General features: G+C 48.8%; 1 protein-coding gene across 1 annotated transcript in view; it reads right to left on the bottom strand.

Moving 5' to 3' along the window:
* Window positions 1-2135: 2135 nt before the first annotated feature.
* Window positions 2136-21271, bottom strand: part of LOC147033915 (uncharacterized) — a 100800-nt gene continuing 81664 nt past the window's right edge. Inside the window, exon 6 of the mRNA XM_085872755.1 lies at window positions 2136-5193. Coding sequence (XP_085728881.1) covers window positions 5050-5193 — 144 coding nt within the window. The 3' untranslated portion in view covers window positions 2136-5049. The remainder of the gene's footprint in view (window positions 5194-21271) is intronic.

Here is a 21271-nt window from a genome sequence, read left to right as displayed (position 1 = left end):
GTCTGTCTATTTTTTGTGCGTGAGTAAAGTCACTATAGCAGAATTTGTGCCATTGAATCTTTTCGACGTGCTCCGGTACAGAATATTTTCTGATTCTTGAGAATGAGTCAACATATTTAGCATCATTATATTTCTCTCTTTCTTTGCAACATTCAGCTACAGTTTTCACACCAACGATTGTAGTCTTTCGAAGTGGCGTTGACTTGCTAGTTTTTGAACTGTCCTGGCAAATAAAGCATTTATTCCAGTCTACATGCTCTTCTTCTTCTCGATCCCTTGAACCCCCTGTGAGAAATCTTGCGGCTTTCATTTTTCAGTTAGTCCTGGGTAACAGAAAAACACACAGTTATGTAGTTTAGGTTCATTTTATAGCAAAGTTGTAAAATTCATTGATTGTGGTTTGTATAATCAGACATTCTAATTCGAGCCTGAACATTTCTTTAAAAATAATATAGTGAAAAACAAGTCATATTATTTTTAGAAAATGGATGGAGCAATGTTTTTTTCTATACTCCCATCAGCTCAGGCATGCTCAAAAACATGGAAATCGACCCTAATTTTGTAATTTCATGTCAATTTGCGGCTGAAATATGACGAAAAGTGTATTTAATGGCGACCATTTTGTAAACTGTCATGGCGGCCATACTATCCATATCCAGAGTTGGCAACAAGTTGATTCACGTTTCTGTGTGTCTGAACAGTCAATTTACACCTGTTGCATTATTCTAACACGGAATCAGCAGGGTCGTACACTATTCTGCATTGGGCCTCCTGACTATCATGGGGCTTGGAGAAAAAAAATGTAAAAATATTCGAAATTCACAAGCGAAACTGTCTCGTGCATTGTGTAACTGGTCGAGCACCACGCGTTATAATTTATTTCTTAAATAATTTATATTTTATATATTATTACCGCGATGTACCGGGGGAATCCGCAGAAAAAATTAGTTACGTTCCAAGGGAAAACCCGCGATGAACCGGGGGCGCGATAGGTGAACCGCGATGAAGCGGGGGTTGACTGTACATATATATATCTTCTTCTTCTTCTTTCGGCTGCTCCCGTGAGGGGTCGCCACAGCGGATCATCCGTATGATCCGCATAATGATTTGGCACATGTTTTACGCCGGATGCCCTTCCTGACGCAACCCTGGTCGCCTCTTACGACACAGGGATAAGGTACACCTATGTTAACCGGGGTATACACCGGCCCAGTATACTGGTACTCATTTCGCCGACCTCGGAAGGATGACAGGCTGAGTCAACCCCCTGGTGTATTAATTCAGTGGCCCAACGGGGTTTGAACTCAGGACCTCTTGGGTCCCAAGCCGCTGCCCTAACCACTGCGCCAACACCAGGCTCCACTGTACATATATATATATATATATATATATATATATATATATATATATATATATATATATATATATATATATATATATATATATATATATATATATATATATATATATATATATATATATATATATATATATATATATATATATATATATATATATATATATATATATATTTATATATTTATATATGTATAGATTTATATATATATATATATATATATATATATATATAAATATATATATATATATATATTTATATATATATATATATTTATATATATATATATATATATATATATATATATATATATATATTTATATATATATATTTATATATATATATATATATATATATATATATATATATATATATATATATATATATATATATATATATATATTTATATATATATATATATTTATATATATTTATATATATATTTATATATATTTATATATATATATATATATATACATATATATTGTTGTTGTTGTCCCAGTTGCTTGGTTCGAATCTGGTGTCACTTTAATGTGACTGTAATGGTCGACCACTTTGAGGTCTTCCCCGCTGAATCACACACCTAATGTTGCGATACCGCACGGACTGGAAGTCCAAATCAACCCAGCGTTACGCCAGTTAGGCATCGCACATCGTATGCAAATTAAGCCAAATGAGCTTGACATCCAACATCGTCTGGATGTGCGGCATTAACTCATCACATCAAATTAGTCCCTTAACGGGCCTTCCCTAATCATCTCAGGAGATCCACGACAAGCAGAATTCACCCCTGAGACCAGATGTATTTAATAATGCAAATGAAATGAGGGAAGGAAACACAAGGAAGTAATAACAATAAATGGTGAAACAATTAAAAAAAAACCTTTTACCCACTACCACACATACGTGCCCACAAAACAATGTATGATCAGAAGATTTTTACTTAGCCTTTGCCTTAAGGCCTCAGACACTCCACGATAGAAAGACAAAATTGATAGGACGAAACAATACAGTATTCCGGCAAACCCAACAGAGTTCTTGGAGATGGCACGAGCCATGAACAAGAACCGAGTCCATTGGCAGCTGTCAAATTGTCTCTTGGTCCATTACAGAGGGCAGAACGATAATAATTGGGTCAAACGGGTTGATAATTTTAGATACAGACATAGGGATGGGTAGATGACAACAAACTAGATGCATATCTAATATCATGCATACTTAAAAGCGATGAACATCTAAATCACAATTAATTACTTTACACTTATGCTGGACATTCACTTGAAGGAAATAACTGCTCTATTCCAAGCCATATTAACCCCTTGGAGCCATTTGCACAACATATATCTGCACAGAGATTTGAGTGAAAAGCCAAATTCTCATTTTGGTTACTTGTTATAATGGGATGAAGGGATTATAATCTGTTGAATTTCGTACACCAATATAACTTGTGTAAATTTGTAGTTGTTAAGATGCATAAGTGGCACAAGTTTGCAGGAAGTACTCATGCATGAATGATGTGTGAATTGAATGGCACGACGGGAATTGCTTTTATGGTTGTGTAGTTTCATAAGTCAATTTATTTTTGTAACCTTTCCAGCTCTGTTCTTTCTCCTGTGCACACATGTGCTTTGAGTGACATTAAGTGGGTACATTGAGCAATCTTAGTCATAAAGGCCAAGTTAAACTGGCAACCATTAGCGCCCATCTGATGTTGGGCCAATTATTACCGTGTGACATAGCCATGCCCCACAGTTTTAGATTACTCACTTGTTTTCAGAGATACAGCAGTGATATTCATTCCATTGATGCATTGCCTGCCTATCTTTTATACTGAATCACCCAGCCCTTTCCCAAGAGCTAGACCCAAAAGATGCTTGTGAGAACACTTCATGTCTGGTGTCCTCGTCATAGCGGTTATGGCAGCTGGCTCATGCTCATGTGGATCAAGATCCCTATAAATTTGTTTACTGGTAAGTGGAATCTGTTCTGTGTCTGTCTGTGTTGCACTTATTAAATTAGCTCCAGTGATTGGATAAACAACAAATGATCATAAATAACTGAAAGCAGCTTGGTGTTTATTGGCTATTAACAATTACATTAGCATCAATATAATGGCCACGCAATTTAACAGCATGACAGAGTGATTGTAAGTGCTCTGCTGCAAGGAAAATCGCTGTTAAACCAGATACACTGGATGCTGATTTAACTTGATGAACATGAAGATGTCTATTGGGTGAGAATGGTCACCACTTTAACTTCAGCTTGCAGGCTAACCACTGGACTATACTCTCAAATTTAGATGCTGTGAGAATCCTGCATTTACCCCGGGATCTATTCAGGTGCATTTACCCTGGGAAAGTCAATTGGATCTCTGTGATCATGTCAGATCCCCCAGATCATGACAATTCCTACCCACACCCATTGTTTGTCCAAGTCTGCTTCAATATTGGCCTTCAACTCTGCTATTGGTGTTTCCCCCTTCTCTCAACTGTTCCTTTTGTTGGGTCCTGATACGTTCAGTGTACTTATTCTAGCTCTTCCATGAGCCTCGACTATGTATAAAAAATATTTGTCAGAGTAGGCCTACATATTGCTCACTTTTCTATTGCTATTGAGCACTTTTCTATTTTAACGCAATAATTGTTTTCCTTCTTATGTATGTAAATTATTTTGGGATTTAGATGAAAATTATTATTCAAACCTGATGGGCTGATGCTGGGGCTAAATTATAACCCCACGATATGAAAAAGACAATTCTCTGTATGTGTGTACGTCTGGAAATCATAGAAATAAACAGGACTGGGCCGATTTCCACCAAGTTTTGCATAAGCGTCGGTCATACCCATGGTCAGGTCATGAGCACAAAGAAAATCACAACCCCCCCCTCGCAACGAGACGACTTACGCTTTTCGCCTGTACATGTGCCACAGTACAAGTGGTTTACTGACCCCACTGCAGACAGGAGGGATTATTAGCCACAACACAAAATATATCCCCCCCCCCCACTGCCCACTATTCCCTCATCTTTCCCCCTCAAGCTGCTTCCGAAGGGTGCGGGTGTTTCTCGTAATCTAAATTCATAATCGTAGTTGCGAGGTATGACATTTCAGCCTCTGTTGGTATCTTTTTCGCCCTCAATGTATCCTATTAGCATTTCAGTGTTAAAATAACTAGAAAAAATTGTGTTTATTTTTAACAACAAAAATAGTTCTTTCTCCTTCAGACTGCAGTGCTGCAAGCAATAGAAAGAGAAAGAGAAAGAGAAAAAAGTTGCTTGACCCATAATATCAGTGATACAAAATTTGTTTTTTAAAGTACTGTACCTCTTATTTATTCCATAATTATCTTAGCTTTATCCACAGCTTTCATAATAACTAACTTAAATCGCACAACACAGTTATACTCTTCGAATAAAGTACATAAAACAAACCAGGAGTTGCTTGCTGGCCAGACAATATGGAGATTGCAAGTAAAACTTCAGATAATTTGTTAGATTAAATTTTTTACAATAAGTCGAGGCCTAAATTTAGTATATTGACTCAAAACACGCCATTATGCCAACACGATTAGGAGAATGCTCACATTTAGTAGTACATTCATTGTCCAAACATCAATATCTTCAGTCTATTGTCTTACACCAACTTTTGCTCAAATCAATTTTGCATCAACAAGTCATTTTTCACAATTGCATTTTATAATGTCAGTTGAGTGATTATTTCATTTGGTATGGTTTCATATTGACAGTTGCTGTTCTCCATTTCTTGTGCATCTTTTCTTTGTTGCTCTTCCTGTGTTTCTTGCCTTTGTACCTTGTTCACGGTCGCATAAAGGGCCATCTGAAATTAGATACAAAAGAGGAGAAAGTGTCACTTGTTATGCAACATAAGTAACTAATAATGATGTAGTTTTAAGCTCACCTGGAACTTAGTTCCAGGGAGCTTATGGGATGGTAAATAGTCCGTCCCGTCAATCCGTCCGTCCATAAACACTTGCAGCTTCTTCTCTGAAACTACAAACACAATTTCGATGAAACTTGACCACAACCTTCATCACCCAGAATGTACCAAAGTTTCTACACACCATTAAAAAACAACAAAAAAAATCGGTGTCGAAGAGGGTCTACGGGGGGAGGGTGGGTGCCCCCCAAAGTATGTATTTGCTTTCTTCTCAGAAACTACACATACAAGTCTGATGAAACTTGACCACAACCTTCATCACTCGTGATGCACTAAAGTTTGTTAACGATATTTTTTTTAAAAAATTGGGATCTGAGGGGGTCCATGGGAGACAAGGACGATGGTGGATAGGGGGGAGGGGGTTGCCCTCCAAAATATGTATTTGATTTCTTCTCCGAAACCACACAAACAATTTCGATGAAACTCACAACCTTCATCACCCATGATGTACCAAGTTTGTTCACAACATTTAAATATATATATATATATATATATATATATATATATATATATATATATATATATATATATATATACACAGTAGACTAGGCGTAAGTCGGCAGTGTGTAACTCGTCACTTCGCCTAAGTCGGCAGCGTCAAAAAGTCCCGAATTTATCTCATGTTAAATCCCTTTGAATAAAGGGTCATCCCTCTGGAAGTCGTCATCACTTCGTCTAAGTCGTCAGATGTTGTCTGTTCCCGCGTAATGGAAACTCAAGTAAATTACCACTCCTAACTCGTCACACGGAACTGCTACCTCGTGAGAAGCCCGATTTCATGGAATCGTGATGCTCGCTCATTGGTTTACACCACCAGTGATAGGCTATTTATAACTGCGTACACACGTTGATCGCACTGCAGGCAGGACAATGGCGACTAAGTGTAAGTTTACAACTAAAACCTACCAAGAAAAATACGACATTATCCAGTTTTGCGAGGCAAACCCACTGATGAAGAAAACAGCCATAGCTGAGAAGTTGGACATCAAACGGCAGACATTGAATGATATCTTGAAGAATAAGGGCAAGATATTTGGACAAGTGGAGAAGATCATGAGGCCGGTGGTAAGTGTGAAACGCGTGAAATGTGTGTCCTTTGAAGATGTCGATGACGCGCTCATCATCTGGTTTCGGCAAATGTCGGCTCAGCCAAATATTCGGTTGGACGGTGAAATGTTGCTGCTGAAGGCACATCAATTCGCTGCGGACCTCGGGCATGATGATGCCAAGACTTTGCCGATGCATTGGATAGACAGATTCAAAGTGAGGTGGAGAATCGGCAAGGTCAAGAGGTGCGGCGAATCAGGCAGCGTGGATTCGCCGAACCTGTGTGGATGTGATGCGCCGATACTGTCTTTTGGTGGAGGATTGCCCAGACAACATCATGCAATACAATGACCGGTTTGAGTCCTTTCTCATGCACCAGATGCCCAAGAGTTTGAGGCAGTCAAACATAACGGATTACTTCGCGAAGGAGTAAAGGATCAATCGAGCTTCGTGTTGAAGTCCGATCATGGTTTTATATTGGCTTGTTTTGTACATTACCGCACTCAATCACACATAGGCATTGAGTGGTAATCATCACCACGATGACTGTGTGTCATGTAATTTGTCACCATACCATCACCGATTGTATATGAGTTGTCTTACAGTTGTTCATTATCTTTACTTTTGATAAACTGATTCATGAATTCCATCTTTGCTTGATCACTTTCCAACTCACCAATGAACCCCCACCTATGCCCCGAGGATTGTGTTTTCCTTTTGGTACAATAGCCGGCTCTCACACATATGTGTCCAGGCCACGCGCGACTTCATCCTTCACCCCACAGTCATCATGAATGTTCGCATATGCGTAAGTCGTCACATTTCTAAGTCGTCACTTTTTTCTCGGTCCCAATGATGACGACTTACGCCTAGTCTACTATATATATATATATATATATATATATATATATATATATATATATATATATATATATATATATATATATATATATATATATATATATATATATATATATATATTGTTGTGGTTACCAAATTCGCAAACCACCATTCAGGTCCCTTAGGTGAGATATCTCCGTAAGTATATGTGTAGTTAGGCCCAAACCCGTTGTCTAGTGGGAATACATGTCATTCATGCGTGCTGCGACTCTTCAGGATAGCCGTTTTTCTTTTACTATCTTTATTTTGGACCAACCGCCATTGTTACCAGCACCAACCACAACATCAACCACCCACCGTGGCCCCGCTTCACGTCACACCTCGCAACCGTCGCATCGCCACCGTTCTTGCGCCGCTTGTGGGTACCGGTGTTGGACTCGTGCAGGGCGCGCGCCGAACAGCGTGTACAAAACCACGGATATTCAGCTCCAAAAACGGATCAAAAACGACACACGCCCACTTTTGTTCCGTCCAATCGGTGAGCGAGGGGCGATTTGGCCCCGCCTCCAGGGCGTTGGAGGGCGGTCGCTATATGCAAATTTATGGATCAAAAAGCATTCACGCCCACTTTTTCTCGGGCCAATGGGGAGCGAGGTGAAAGGTCGAAGGCAGGGGGTCAAAGATGAGAGAGCGAAGCCACGGGGCTTATATAAGCGACCGCGTTCGTCAGTCAAGTGAATAGGGAGTGAAGACTTCGCAGTCGGTGGAGTTGGGAAGAAGAAGCAAGAAGGAGTTGGTCGTCGTCGTCGTGTGCGTTGGAGTCGGAGCAAAGAGGACGGAGCTGTGGAGAGGCGGCGAGGGCAGACGAGGGGGTGCTCGCGTCGTGCCGGGAGCTGCACACCAGGGAGGCCGACGGCGCGACCTGGTCGAGGTGGAGACGCTCGTCGCGGGACTCGAGGCAGAGTAGAAATCCTCCTTTCCCCAGAGCATCAGCAACCCCCTCCTGTTCCCCCCCCCCGCGCTGAGATAGTGCGACCAAGGGGGCCCCTTTCCCACCCCCTATCAGACACTGCCCGCGAGGCCCGCGGAGTTGAGGCACCATCGCCGCTCCGCGTCTCATCACCAGACGGGTAGGCCCGACCCGGTCTCGGCCTCAGGCCCGCCTCATCCTTGAGGGTTCTCTTTTTCTTGGTTTTGGATATGTGTTGTCGGCGCCGTCTGTGAAGTAAAATTGTATAAGTGTTGGCGTGTGCTCGCGTAGTCGGTATTAGATCTGCATTGTCGCATTTGCTTTTTGTGTAAAATTGCATTGTGTTTCTTTTCCTTATCTATGTGCTTTTGGTGGAATTGAATATGTGTGCTTTCCGTTCATCGCGAATAAATGTGCTTTGTGTTGAACTGTTTCCCGCTTCGCTTCGTCATTTCTTTCATTGAATCCTCATCTTGCTTCACGTAAAGGGTTGGTAGTGGGCTGAATACGCCCGATAATTAATCGAACCGTCGAGGCCGACGATAACACCGCTCGGTTATTCTGATAGTACGGAACGGGTCGCTTAAGTGGCCCGTGTCCGAAGTCGACCTGCGGCGAGGTGCGATCGCCCGGTCTACCCTCCGTGTGGGTACTTAGGTAGGTCGAATTTGGCGAGCAACCCTATCCCACGCGGGGGCTGATTGGCTCGATCGCGGTGAGACCGAAAGGTCCACCCGTGACTGGTTCCCGGCGTTAGTCCGAGAGGGTCACGACTGGATTGTCCGTCCGGTGGGCGACGTGCCGCGATTTGAGTTACGTGGCCGTCAGCACGCCGGCGGGCGCGAATCAGTAACACTGGTGTCAGGTCGTGCGATACAAATCCATCGCCCTCCTCGCGGCACTGGTATCGGAGAACAGGAAAACGGGCTCTCCTGTCTCCAGCTAAATTCACGGGAATCGGTCCAGGGGTGAGAGAAGCGACCCCCGATTCCCTCCAAATTACGAGCGAGCTAAATTAACCCTTTAAGAGAAGCAAGATGGCGTCTCAAGGCGAGCGGGAGCCAGGGGTATTAGAAATGGATGTAGAATGTGTAGGATCCATGGCCCAGGATGGAATGCCCGTACAGGAAAACGAACTCGCCCAACTGAACCCAGAGCCCGAAATGGGTGCGGCAGCGGCCGCGGTGTATGACACCTCCCCCCCCCTCTCCACAAAAACCCTTCCCCAACCCTTGCTGAAACGGCTCAGCTGAGTGCATCCGACATGGCCCAGCTATGCGCCATGCTGGCGGCAATGACAGCGAGAATGGATGCGAATACACAAAAAATGGATGCGAATACACAACAAATGAACGAAAAGATGGATGCGAATACACAACAAATGAACGAAAAGATGGATACAAATACAAATGAAGTAAAAACGAGGATGGATGCGAATACACAGCAAATAAACGGAATGGAAGCAAACATGAAGGAGGAAATGAAAGAGCTTCGGGGTGAGACGCAGAACATGGGCCGATGCCTGCAGGCGGGCATGAAGGCCGGGACCAGGGAGATAGGAATGGCGACTCCACGTGTGGAAGCAAACGAGCTGGAAGGGGGTGCAACGGCTGACAGGCCCGCGGTGGAGGCGGGTAAAAAAATAATTCGGGGGGCGTGTTGGGCGAGGGTCGTGACAGAGGAATCGACGGTGACCAAGAGGGAAAAATTAAATGGGGAGACCAAAACGTGCGAGACGAGACACGAAATGACGACAACAGAAACTTATAAATGTATAGAGACACGGGAGATAGAGGGTGAATTGGACGGGGTAAGTGACGCACACACACACACGGAGGTAGTGGAGGACAATGGGGGTGAGCTCGCGGAGCGTGTAGGGACCCAGTGCGAGCAGCTGGTTGGCCTCCTCCAGGAACGAGGGGAGGGAGTATGCCCCCTTGAGGCGAGTCACGACCAGGTGAGTTCGGTCGTGCTTTGCGAGGTTGAGGGGACGAGTGCTGCGAACGGGTGCTTGGAGAGCTTGGGGGGTATAGAGGCCCCGGAGACCCTTGTGGGGACACAAATCCCCAGTGTGGTTGTCCCTGTGTGTGTGGTGCAAGGCGTGAGTGCGTCCCCGTGTGTGGAAGCGACCCCGTGTATGAGTGGTGTGGTGGCGATGGTGCTGGAGTACGTGCTTCCCAGCACGCCGTGTGTGGATGAGGCACCGCGGTTGAGTACCCCCGCGTGTGTGAGTGAGGGACGGTGTGTGGATCAGGCACCGCGGGTGAGTGCCCCCGCGTGTGTGGATGAGGCACGGAGTGTGAGTGAGGCACCGCGGGTTAGTGCCCCCGCGTGTGTGGGTGAGGAACCGTGTGTGGAAGAGACCGCGTGTGTGAGTGTCGCCGTGTGTATGAGTGAGGTACCGCGGGTGAGTGCCCCCGCGTGTGTGAGTGAGGCACGGAGTGTGGATGAGGCACCGCGGGTGAGTTCCCCCGCGTGTGTAAGTAGTATGGTTTGTGTGAGTAGTGAGGCACGCGTGGGTGAACGGCCGTGTGCAAGGTCGCTGTGTGCAAGGGAGACCGTGTGTGTGAGAGAGCGGTATGTAAGGGAGATGTCGGTCGGCATGCGGGAGCACGCAGCCGCGTCTCCCGGTGTGAATGTGATGGAGTGGAGTGTGAGCGTCGTAACACGCAGGTGTGCGTCGGTTGAATGGCGACGACGGCGACATGGGAGGAAAGAAAGCCGAGTCGCGGCTGTAGTTGTTTCGGGGACCGTGCCGGGTTCACCCAGCAGTGAGCACGAGGTTCGTGCTGTGCAACGCACGAGACCGCCACGTGCTCGCTTGCGAGAGTGAAGTCCCGGTCCGGAAACGCACGCGGTGGATTTGCCGATCCCGCGGACGGACAAAGTTTAGGCAGGATAATGGATTTGGACCGGACGGGTTCTCCACGCGATCGTGTGTGTTAAGCTCCAACGGGCAAAGCACATGTGTTCGCGTGGGGAACCCCTCGAGACGTGGGGCTTGTGTTTTTTTATGCGCACGGTGACGCCATGGCTGCACGTGGGGTTGGAATCCGGCAGGAGGGGTATCTCTGCCGGATGGTACCGTCCAAGGAGGGACGAGGAACACGTGCAGCTGCATGACGTCACGGGCAGGTGCAAAGTGCGCGAGTTGCCGCGCTGGTGATGCGCATGAAAAAAAAAAAAAGCAAGCCTCACTTTCGGGTGCACAGGATTCCTGGGCAAGGGGTGGAAGACCCCCTGACCGGGGCACAGGATGGAAACTAGTTAGGGGGAAGGGTTAGCTTAGCTAGACCGACTTCATGGGGCAGGGGTAAGTCCTCATGGAGTCCGTGGAATGGATTAGGTAGAGGGATTGTAGTCAGATTTAGGTTGGGAAATAAAATGATTTATTTGGAGACAGAGACAGACTTTGGATGTGTAGAGTTGACGTAGTTTAGCTACGTAGTGTTAAAAGGAACGTGCTACTAGTTTAAGGGACGACGTGGGAGCACGAGTTAGTTAGGGGAGGTAGTTAGAAGGATGGCAGAGTTCAGTGGTGTGTGTGTTGAAGAGTTGTTGGTGAGTGAATTGGAAGCATGTGCATGGTGAGTGAGTGAGGCCAGCGGGTCTGTGTGAGTGGAGCGAATGGGGAATGCATGGTGCGATGAGGGATTGGGGGGAGGAGTGACTCCCGCCCAAGGGACCCCGGGGTAAGAGTAAAGTGAGTTAGCTGGGTTAGTCAAATTGAAAAATGGAGGTCGTTTTGTTGTTGGTGTGAATGTAGGCTCGAAACCCGTTTGGAGGGGTGCAGGAGCCCTGTTGACGGGCTTGGGAGCGTGGCTGCGAAAGGTGAGTATCGCTGAGTGGGTACCCCGGGCACCAGGCTAGTCGGCCGTGGTAGGCCAAGGGCCCATGCGTAGTGGGCACGGGTGTGCCTGCTTGGTGCGGGGGCCCGGGGCGCCATTAGCCGCGTGGGCAGTGTTGTGGGCAAGGGTGACCCTCGGAAAGGGGCCTGGGAAGCCAGCCTGCCACGTGTGCGTTTCAGGGGAGGTGCCATGGGGGGCACTCCCCGGTGTTTGGGAGCTGGTAGGCTCGGAGGCAGTGTAGTGCCCGGGGGTGCCATAGCGGGAGATTCGGCAGAGGGTCGTGCCTGCCAAAGGGAGCCACGTGTCCCAGCCAGGAGACCGTGTGAGGGCACGGAGAGAAAATTGGGGGGCGAGGCCCGAAATTGTGAGGACACCAACACAGGCGACGGGAATCTGGGTTGTTAGAACCAATAGTTTAAGCGAGAGGCGCTTGTTGAAAGCCCCGGGGTAGTTTAACAGTTAATGGTTAGGGTAGATTAGGAGATGTACCCCTCCGCACCATCCATCCCCTCGCTGTCGTTGTGGGCCGCTGGACCCACTTGGTGTTAAGATCGCTGAACTCTGGGGAGGCCATTCTGAGGCTTCGTTGGGCCTCGACACAGGACGCCAGCTCTCCCTTATTCCCCTCCGGGAAGGGAACGTAGGGGTTGGGAGTAGGCTAGGTGACAGGATAGGTTAGCCGAACAAGGACGATAAAGGGGGTTAGGGGACGATTTATAGTGGGGAAGTAAAAATAAAAACAACAAAAAAATAAGTTGGGGGCTAAATTGGGGTTTGACAAATTAAGGGAGTGGGTATGTACAGTGACAGGCAAAGGCGATAGGTGGGAGGGAGACAGGTAGGTAGGTCCGAGCCCGCCCTCCAAGTGGCCAGCACCACCGCACTCCCTCCACCAACCTCCACTGAACGGCAAGAGCTGGCCAACTTCATCGGCTGGCCGTGTTTTGCTTCAAGGCGGAGGCCGGCCAACTTCGTCTGCAGCTGCTGAGCTGCAAGGCCTGTGCCGGCTGGATCGTCTGCAGCTGCTGTGCTGCAAGGCCTGTGCCGGCCAGTTCATCTGCTGGCTGTTTTTCTTCAAGGCCTGTGCCGGCCAGTTCATCTGCCGGCTGTGTTTGCCTGCAACGGCCTGGTTCTGCTGGCTGTGTTTGCCTGCAGCGGCCTTCTTCTGCGGGCTGTGTTGCCTGCACCTTTGCCATGCCATGCCCACTGCCCATGTTCACCAGCCCCGTTCAATTTTTGCTTTGCCCCCCCCCCCTGTTCATTTCCATGTGCGCCAGGATCCGCAAGGCAACAGTTTGCAAGCTGCGAGAACTGCCCTGTTGGCAGCTACAACACGGGCCTGCAGTGGCGGCCCGTGCACCGTGTTTGTGTTCATGCATCCATTCGTTGTGCTCATTGCGTGTGCCACTTGAGCTGGCACGGAGACTGCGTTGTGCAGCCCATGCACCGTTGTGGTTCACTGTGTTCAGTTCAAAAGGGAAGGCCTTGGACTGCGTGTGAGCAGCCAGCCACGTTCCCTGTCACCTGCATTGTTTTGAGCCAGAGACTGCATGCGAACAGCCTGGCTCCCTGCTAACTGCTTTCTTTTTGCAGAGTTCATTGATCCTGGGCCATGGTTTAGTGTAAAATTTGTAAGTTAAGGTTAAGATGTACTGTACATATGAGTGCGCCCCCGGCATGTTTGTCTTAGCGCCGGCAATTTTATTTAAGTCGTCCGTGTGAGTGAGTTTGTTTAGGTAGTTACGCAGCCCTCAGGTTATTTATTTTGGGGACACGAATACCATGAATGTCGCACTCAGGGATCCGTAGGTAAAATGTACTAGGGGAAAACTACACATGATGGCACATGAAAATTTGACGACTCGGGACGAGTCTGTAAAAAGGGGAGGGGGTAGTGTTGTGGTTACCAAATTCGCAAACCACCATTCAGGTCCCTTAGGTGAGATATCTCCGTAAGTATATGTGTAGTTAGGCCCAAACCCGTTGTCTAGTGGGAATACATGTCATTCATGCGTGCTGCGACTCTTCAGGATAGCCGTTTTTCTTTTACTATCTTTATTTTGGACCAACCGCCATTGTTACCACCACCAACCACAACATCAACCACCCACCACGGCGCCGCTTCACGTCACACCTCGCAACCGTCGCATCGCCACCGTTCTTGCGCCGCTTGTGGGTACCGGTGTTGGACTCGTGCAGGGCGCGCGCCGAACAGCGTGTACAAAACCACGGATTTTCAGCTCCAAAAACGACACACGCCCACTTTTGTTCCGTCCAATCGGTGAGCGAGGGGCGATTTGGCCCCGCCTCCAGGGCGTTGGAGGGCGGTCGCTATATGCAAATTTATGGATCAAAAAGCATTCACACCCACTTTTTCTCGGGCCAATGGGGAGCGAGGTGAAAGGTCGAAGGCAGGGGGTCAAAGATGAGAGAGCGAAGCCACGGGGCTTATATAAGCGACCGCGTTCGTCAGTCAAGTGAATAGGGAGTGAAGACTTCGCAGTCGGTGGAGTTGGGAAGAAGAAGCAAGAAGGAGTTGGTCGTCGTCGTCGTGTGCGTTGGAGTCGGAGCAAAGAGGACGGAGCTGTGGAGAGGCGGCGAGGGCAGACGAGGGGGTGCTCGCGTCGTGCCGGGAGCTGCACACCAGGGAGGCCGACGGCGCGACCTGGTCGAGGTGGAGACGCTCGTCGCGGGACTCGAGGCAGAGTAGAAATCCTCCTTTCCCCCGAGCATCAGCAACCCCCTCCTGTTTCCCCCCCCGCGCTGAGATAGTGCGACCAAGGGGGCCCCTTTCCCACCCCCTACCAGACACTGCCCGCGAGGCCCGCGGAGTTGAGGCACCATCGCCGCTCCGCGTCTCATCACCAGACGGGTAGGACCGACCCGGTCTCGGCCTCAGGCCCGCCTCATCCTTGAGGGTTCTCTTTTTCTTGGTTTTGGATATGTGTTGTCGGCGCCGTCTGTGAAGTAAAATTGTATAAGTGTTGCCGTGTGCTCGCGTAGTCGGTATTAGATCTGCATTGTCGCATTTGCTTTTTGTGTAAAATTGCATTGTGTTTCTTTTCCTTTTCTATGTGCTTTTGGTGGAATTGAATATGTGTGCTTTCCGTTCATCGCGAATAAATGTGCTTTGTGTTGAACTGTTTCCCGCTTCGCTTCGTCATTTCTTTCATTGAATCCTCATCTTGCTTCACGTAAAGGGTTGGTAGTGGGCTGAATATGCCCGATAATTAATCGAACCGTCGAGGCCGACGATAACACCGCTCGGTTATCCCGATAGTACGGAACGGGTCGCTTAAGTGGCCCGTGTCCGAAGTCGACCTGCGGCGAGGTGCGATCGCCCGGTCTACCCTCCGTGTGGGTACTTAGGTAGGTCGAATTTGGCGAGCAACCCTATCCCACGCGGGGGCTGATTGGCTCGATCGCGGTGAGACCGAAAGGTCCACCCGTGACTGGTTCCCGGCGTTAGTCCGAGAGGGTCACGACTGGATTGTCCGTCTGGTGGGCGACGTGCCGCGATTCGAGTTACGTGGCCGTCAGCACGCCGGTGGGCGCGAATCCGTAACAAAAAATATATATATATATATATATATATATATATATATATATATATATATATATATATATATATATATATATATATATATTGTGACGTCCACGGGACTTGAACAGTCCCGCCAACGTAGAATGAGCCGAAACGATGGAGGCGATTTATTTGTTTATAACCCAAACATGGCGGTTACAATCGCTCTACCGCAAACGGGACGAGGAAGGTGGCACGGGTCGCTTTTCACTAAGTTGATGATGTTTATTTGTTTTTATTTTCACCAGAAATAAGAAGACTCGGCAAGAAGAGGGATCCGGGGCGATTCGACGGGATGGTGTGGGATCGGGCGTGGGGAAAAACACAGACAATTCCAATGAATATACAGTTCTCAATCCCTCTAAGGCACCAAGCACACGCACACACACACACAAAACGTAGCTATCTCTGGTGGGCAGGCTGGACCGTGGTGTGGACGCAACTGTCCCTGGATCAGCGCCGGACGAGGCGGCCTTGCTCTCGCCAGGGGGGGCAGGAGAAACCGTGGTGCTGTCGACCTCCTGGTCTTGGCCCAAGTCCGCTCACAGCCGCCAGGGAACCAGTTCTGGCGCCAAGCCGCGAGCAGGAGAGGGAGGCAGGTCCGCCCGCTGCCCGACCCCGTACTCCGAGTCAGCAGAACCCCAGAGCCAACCGAGGCGAGGCACGAGGCTCAGCAAGGCTCCCAGACACAATCAAGAGCACGATCGACTCAGCACAGCAGCCAGGACGCTCTCTGCCGCCACAGGTTCCACACCAAAAAAACACGAGCGTTCTGGTTGTAATCTTCTTCTTCTTCCTTTTCGACCCCGAACAGAACCTTTTTATCCTTGGTCCTCGTCACTTCAATCGAGCCGTTTATTGGCCCACCGCCATCGCCTTCCGCCAATCGTGATCACGGGGCGGAGCCATCCTCTGCACTGTCCTGTGACGTCACGGCCAGTCTTCAGAGAATACCAAAAGGGGTTTACGCAGACACACTTACCCTATCCGGTGTCCCTATCTAATTACGTGACATTTATCATTTCCCCCTTGAAGAAATGAACATTTACTGGACAACTTATCACCACTGAATTACTACTTATTACATCGAGATCCTGGTAAACTCGAACAGCATGGCATACCTAATTAAACATCCTAATTACCCTTTGAATGCATACCCCCCCCTCAAACGTAACACTGCCCCCTCCTCTGGTACCGCAGCTCCTGCAAGGTATATCACAGGCGCTACCATACCAGCCTTAACACTTACTGACTCACACCTAATTAACCTAACGAAATAAAGTAGGAGGGGCAATGGGCAGCGAGTCGCAGATAACTTACCTATCCTGCTTAATGTACTACCCCCTTATGGCCTTATCCTCGCCAAAACAATCATTCGTTTTTTTTTGTTTGTTTTTTTTTTTTTAATTTCATGAGAGCACTGAGCGAAGTTGCACTCCATCCTCTGGATCATCGCTCCTGCCCAGCACTCTTCCAGTGATCTGGGGAGGGGAAACAAAAGGTTCCACAAAAACACAACACTTATACTTTACATTCCTACTCTAAGCCTTAACGACACTATTCACAGGATATTTACACTTGACCGCCTCCCCCAGTGGATGCTAATAGACCCAGCGTTACCTGGGGAGCCAATTTTCAAATTTGCTTGCCCCAAAATTATGCGGACATCATGCCCTTGCTGCACCTGTCAAGTTGTGCGGGATCGGATGGGACTCACACATCTTCACAACACTCACACCATGGTCATCATCACATTTCTAGGTCATGGTCCTCATTTTAATCATGCAGGCTGAATCCCGTCGTGGCCGTGGGGTGGGTTACCACAAGATGATGGGGGCATCTCAGGTGCAACCATGCCCACAGATAAGCTTCAGTCCAACCCGGACGTTTCTCCGCCCCGCTCCCTTTGATTCCCTCCCCCCTGGTAGCCATCAGCTCTAATCCCGTACAACACTCTGGAAGGGGTCTCACTGGCTCCTCTGGCCTTTCTGGGTCGCCAAGGTCCTACCCGCCTTGGTCGCCCAACCAGACCCTTTCCCAGTTGCCTCCAGACACTGTCACCATTAGCCACCAGGTGGTGAATCTCCTTGAAGGGGGTCGCAATTCCCGCTCACCGTGAGCTTCAGCAATCCCTGTGGACAAGCACATCATCCCCACCCACAAAACCCACATGACTCCCCCACCCCATCGGCCTTACATGTGACACCTGCATTTCTAACACTTCACCGACCATGACCTTCCCTGTTACCACACCATGTCCAATAAAAAAAAATCAATGTGTGCACCATACATTTCACTTCTTAACTTAAAACAACTCACACAGCACTTCTCACCCGATCCACGCACCAGCCATTGGACAGCCACTCGTGCCCGCTTTGTTTCCAATTACCTACTGTCCCGATTGTCACTCGAAAACCCAGCAGAACTTACAAACCCATGCCAATTTTCCCACAATTCACTTTTTTCACCAAAGGAGGGCACTTCGCCACAATCTCACCAGCCGAGCATGGCCCTATATGCTCAGCCCAATCTAGTCTCCCCGACCCCTGACAGTGATTTCCGGACCCGACCTATGAAAGGGCATCTCGGATAGACCTGGCGGTTCAGCAGGAGGATTCACCCTCTCCGAGTCTAAAAGTCTATTGGAGGGTCCCTCTATCGCCGGGTACCGGCAATATCGTTGCATGTGTCCTCTTCGCCCGCACCGGAAACAACTCCCCATAAAAGGCCCCCGTGAGTATCGGTGAAATGTCTCTTCTGGTTCCGGACCCCCTTGGCCATAATCGAATTGCTCTATTGGCTGGGCTGCACCCCGCCGCTTTGGCGCACCAACTACCGAATTACCCCTTATCAAACTTGACAGTTTCTGGCAAATTTCCTGAAACATTTGGGTAATGCCAATTTCTCCCAGCCCCCCTCCCTGATCCTGGATCTCCGCCTGTCGGATCGTCACCGATGGCCTCTCGGGCACCCGACCCGGCCGACTCCACGAGGCCAGCCTGGCCGCGCACTCGGCTGCTCGGTGCACGGTGGGTGGATCCTGTAGCTCCACTAGCGCTCGGACCTCAGGGTCAGGAAGAGCAGCTAAAAATTTCTCTAGTGCAAGTCTGTCCCACGCCTCCACTGTAAGGTCCCGATACGCGATCCTGACTGATTGGTAAATGTCCTGTGCCAGCTCCTGCACTGTCTCACCCGGCTTTAATCTGCGGTGCTGGAGCTGAGCCCGCACCAGATCACAGTTTTCCGTGAACCCAAACCGATGGCTCAACACCTCGCAAATGTGGGAGCTGGTCAACATCCCCTCCGCGATCACGTTTAACACGTCTGCGGCTGGTCCCCGCAATGTTGCCACCAAATTCCCTGTACGTTCCTGCTCATTCCACCCGTTTAGTCGGGAAATGCACTCAAATTGCGTCAGAAAAGCTTCAACGCTCCCTGACCCGTCGAAATTTACCAGGGGGATCACTTTTACGGTGGCCCGCTTCTCAGTTTCTCCCTTGTCCGAATCCAGCCCAGGGATCAAACACCCTTGTGGCTGCGTATCCAATTTCGGAGCCCACTGTGGCCAAAGATGTTTTGTGGTGAGGGTCTCATGGGTCAATTTTGCCTCCTGTTCCAAACGTTGAATGGACCGATTCACCTCTTCCCGCAGGATCTTCTGGGCCCGCACAACCTCCTCCAAGGCTCCGTCGCGAGTTTGTAGCTGCTCCTCAACCAACCCGGCCACTTTACTTACAAAAGACGGCTCTACCAGGCCTTTATCCAAGACTTCATCTTGGCTCATAATTTTATCTTGTGCGTCCACCGAGCCTCCAATCCTTTTACCTCCTCTGCCAAATTCATCCCTTGCTTCCTCAGCTCTCCCCACTCTTCAACTTGCAGCTGCATACGAGCATCCACACAGGCACGATGACGTTCCAGGCTTTCATCCACTTTATCAACCCGAATGTTCGTTGCATCAATTTTATCTACCAATTTTTTCCGTATATTTTCCCCCTCCAGTGTAATTTCTACCTTTGTTTCCTCCAATCTATCCTCGAATTTACTTTGTATTTCTCCCAATTTAACATCCACACACTCCTGCATCTCAGTTTTCATTTTCTCCATCTTTTCCCCCAATTCATCCCTCATTAAATCAATCCGTGCACCCAACTGTACCCCCATTACCCCCAATTGATCTGTCATTTCTGCCCCCTGTGCCGTCATTTTTGCCATTTGTGCCCCCTGTGTCACGAATTGATTTTCCATTTGTGCCGTCATTTCTGCCATTTGTGCCCCCTGTGCCGTCATTTTTGCCCCCTGTGCTGCAATTGCACTCATTAAACGTTCCAACATTGTCTGGATCGACATCGCGCCGGTTTCCGTGCTGCCGGCTCCGTTACGGGCGATGAAGCACGGTCCACGCTCGGAATGGGGAAGGTTCCAACCCTACCCCCGTCTCTCCCCTCTTCCCCGACTCGCTGCCAGACACGTGGCCTTCCTCCTCAAACATCTGCACATCCGCCATGGTGCAGAAGTCCCGTTTGCCGCCAATTAATTTAAATTTGAAAAATCCCGCCAAAATTTTCCCGCGCTCGCGCGCTTTTCTGTAGTTATTTTAGATTCCAATTCGTGGCGAGATTTTAATCCTGGAATATAATTTAGAGGGGTTCGAACATCCAACACCCTGACACCAATGTGACGTCCACGGGACTTAAACAGTCCCGCCAACGTAGAATGAGCCGAAACGATGGAGGCGATTTATTTGTTCATAACCCAAACCTGGCGGTTCCAATCGCTCCACCGCAAACGGGACGAGGAAGGTGGCACGGGTCGCTTTTCACTGAGTTGATGATGTTTATTTGTTTTTATTTTCACCAGAAATAACAAGACTCGGCAAGAAGAGGGATCCGGGGCGATTCGACGGGATGGTGTGGGATCGGGCGTGGGGAAAAACACAGACAATTCCAATGAATATACAGTTCTCAATCCCTCTAAGGTGCCAAGCACACGCACACACACACACACACACACACACACACACACACACACACACACACACACACACACACACACACACACACACACACACACACACACACACACACACACACACACAAAACGTAGCTATCTCTGGTGGTCAGGCTGGACCGTGGTGTGGACGCAACTGTCCCTGGATCGGCGCCGGACGAGCCGGCCTTGCTCTCGCCAGGGGGGGGCAGGAGAAACCGTGGTGCTGTCGACCTCCTGGTCTTGGCCCAAGTCCGCTCACAGCCGCCAGGGAACCAGTTCTGGCGCCAAGCCGCGAGCAGGAGAGGGAGGCAGGTCCGCCCGCTGCCCGACCCCGTACTCCGAGTCAGCAGAACCCCAGAGCCAACCGAGGCGAGGCACGAGGCTCAGCAAGGCTCCCAGACACGATCAAGAGCACGATCGACTCAGCACAGCAGCCAGGACGCTCTCTGCCGCCACAGTTTCCACACCAAAAAAACACGAGCGTTCTGGTTGTAATCTTCTTCTTCTTCTTCCTTTTCGACCCCGAACAGAACCTTTTTATCCTTCGTCCTCGTCACTCCCAATCGAGCCGTTTATTGGCCCACCACCATCGCCTTCCACCAATCGTGATCACGGGGCGGAGCCATCCTCTGCACTGTCCTGTGACATCACGGCCAGTCTTCAGAGAATACCAAAAGG

This window comes from Eptatretus burgeri, chromosome 1 (assembly GCF_056783735.1).
Source record: "Eptatretus burgeri isolate ZD-2024b chromosome 1, Ebu_testis_v1, whole genome shotgun sequence".
Classification (NCBI taxonomy): domain Eukaryota; kingdom Metazoa; phylum Chordata; class Myxini; order Myxiniformes; family Myxinidae; genus Eptatretus; species Eptatretus burgeri.
This window is presented reverse-complemented; position numbering and strand designations above follow the sequence as displayed.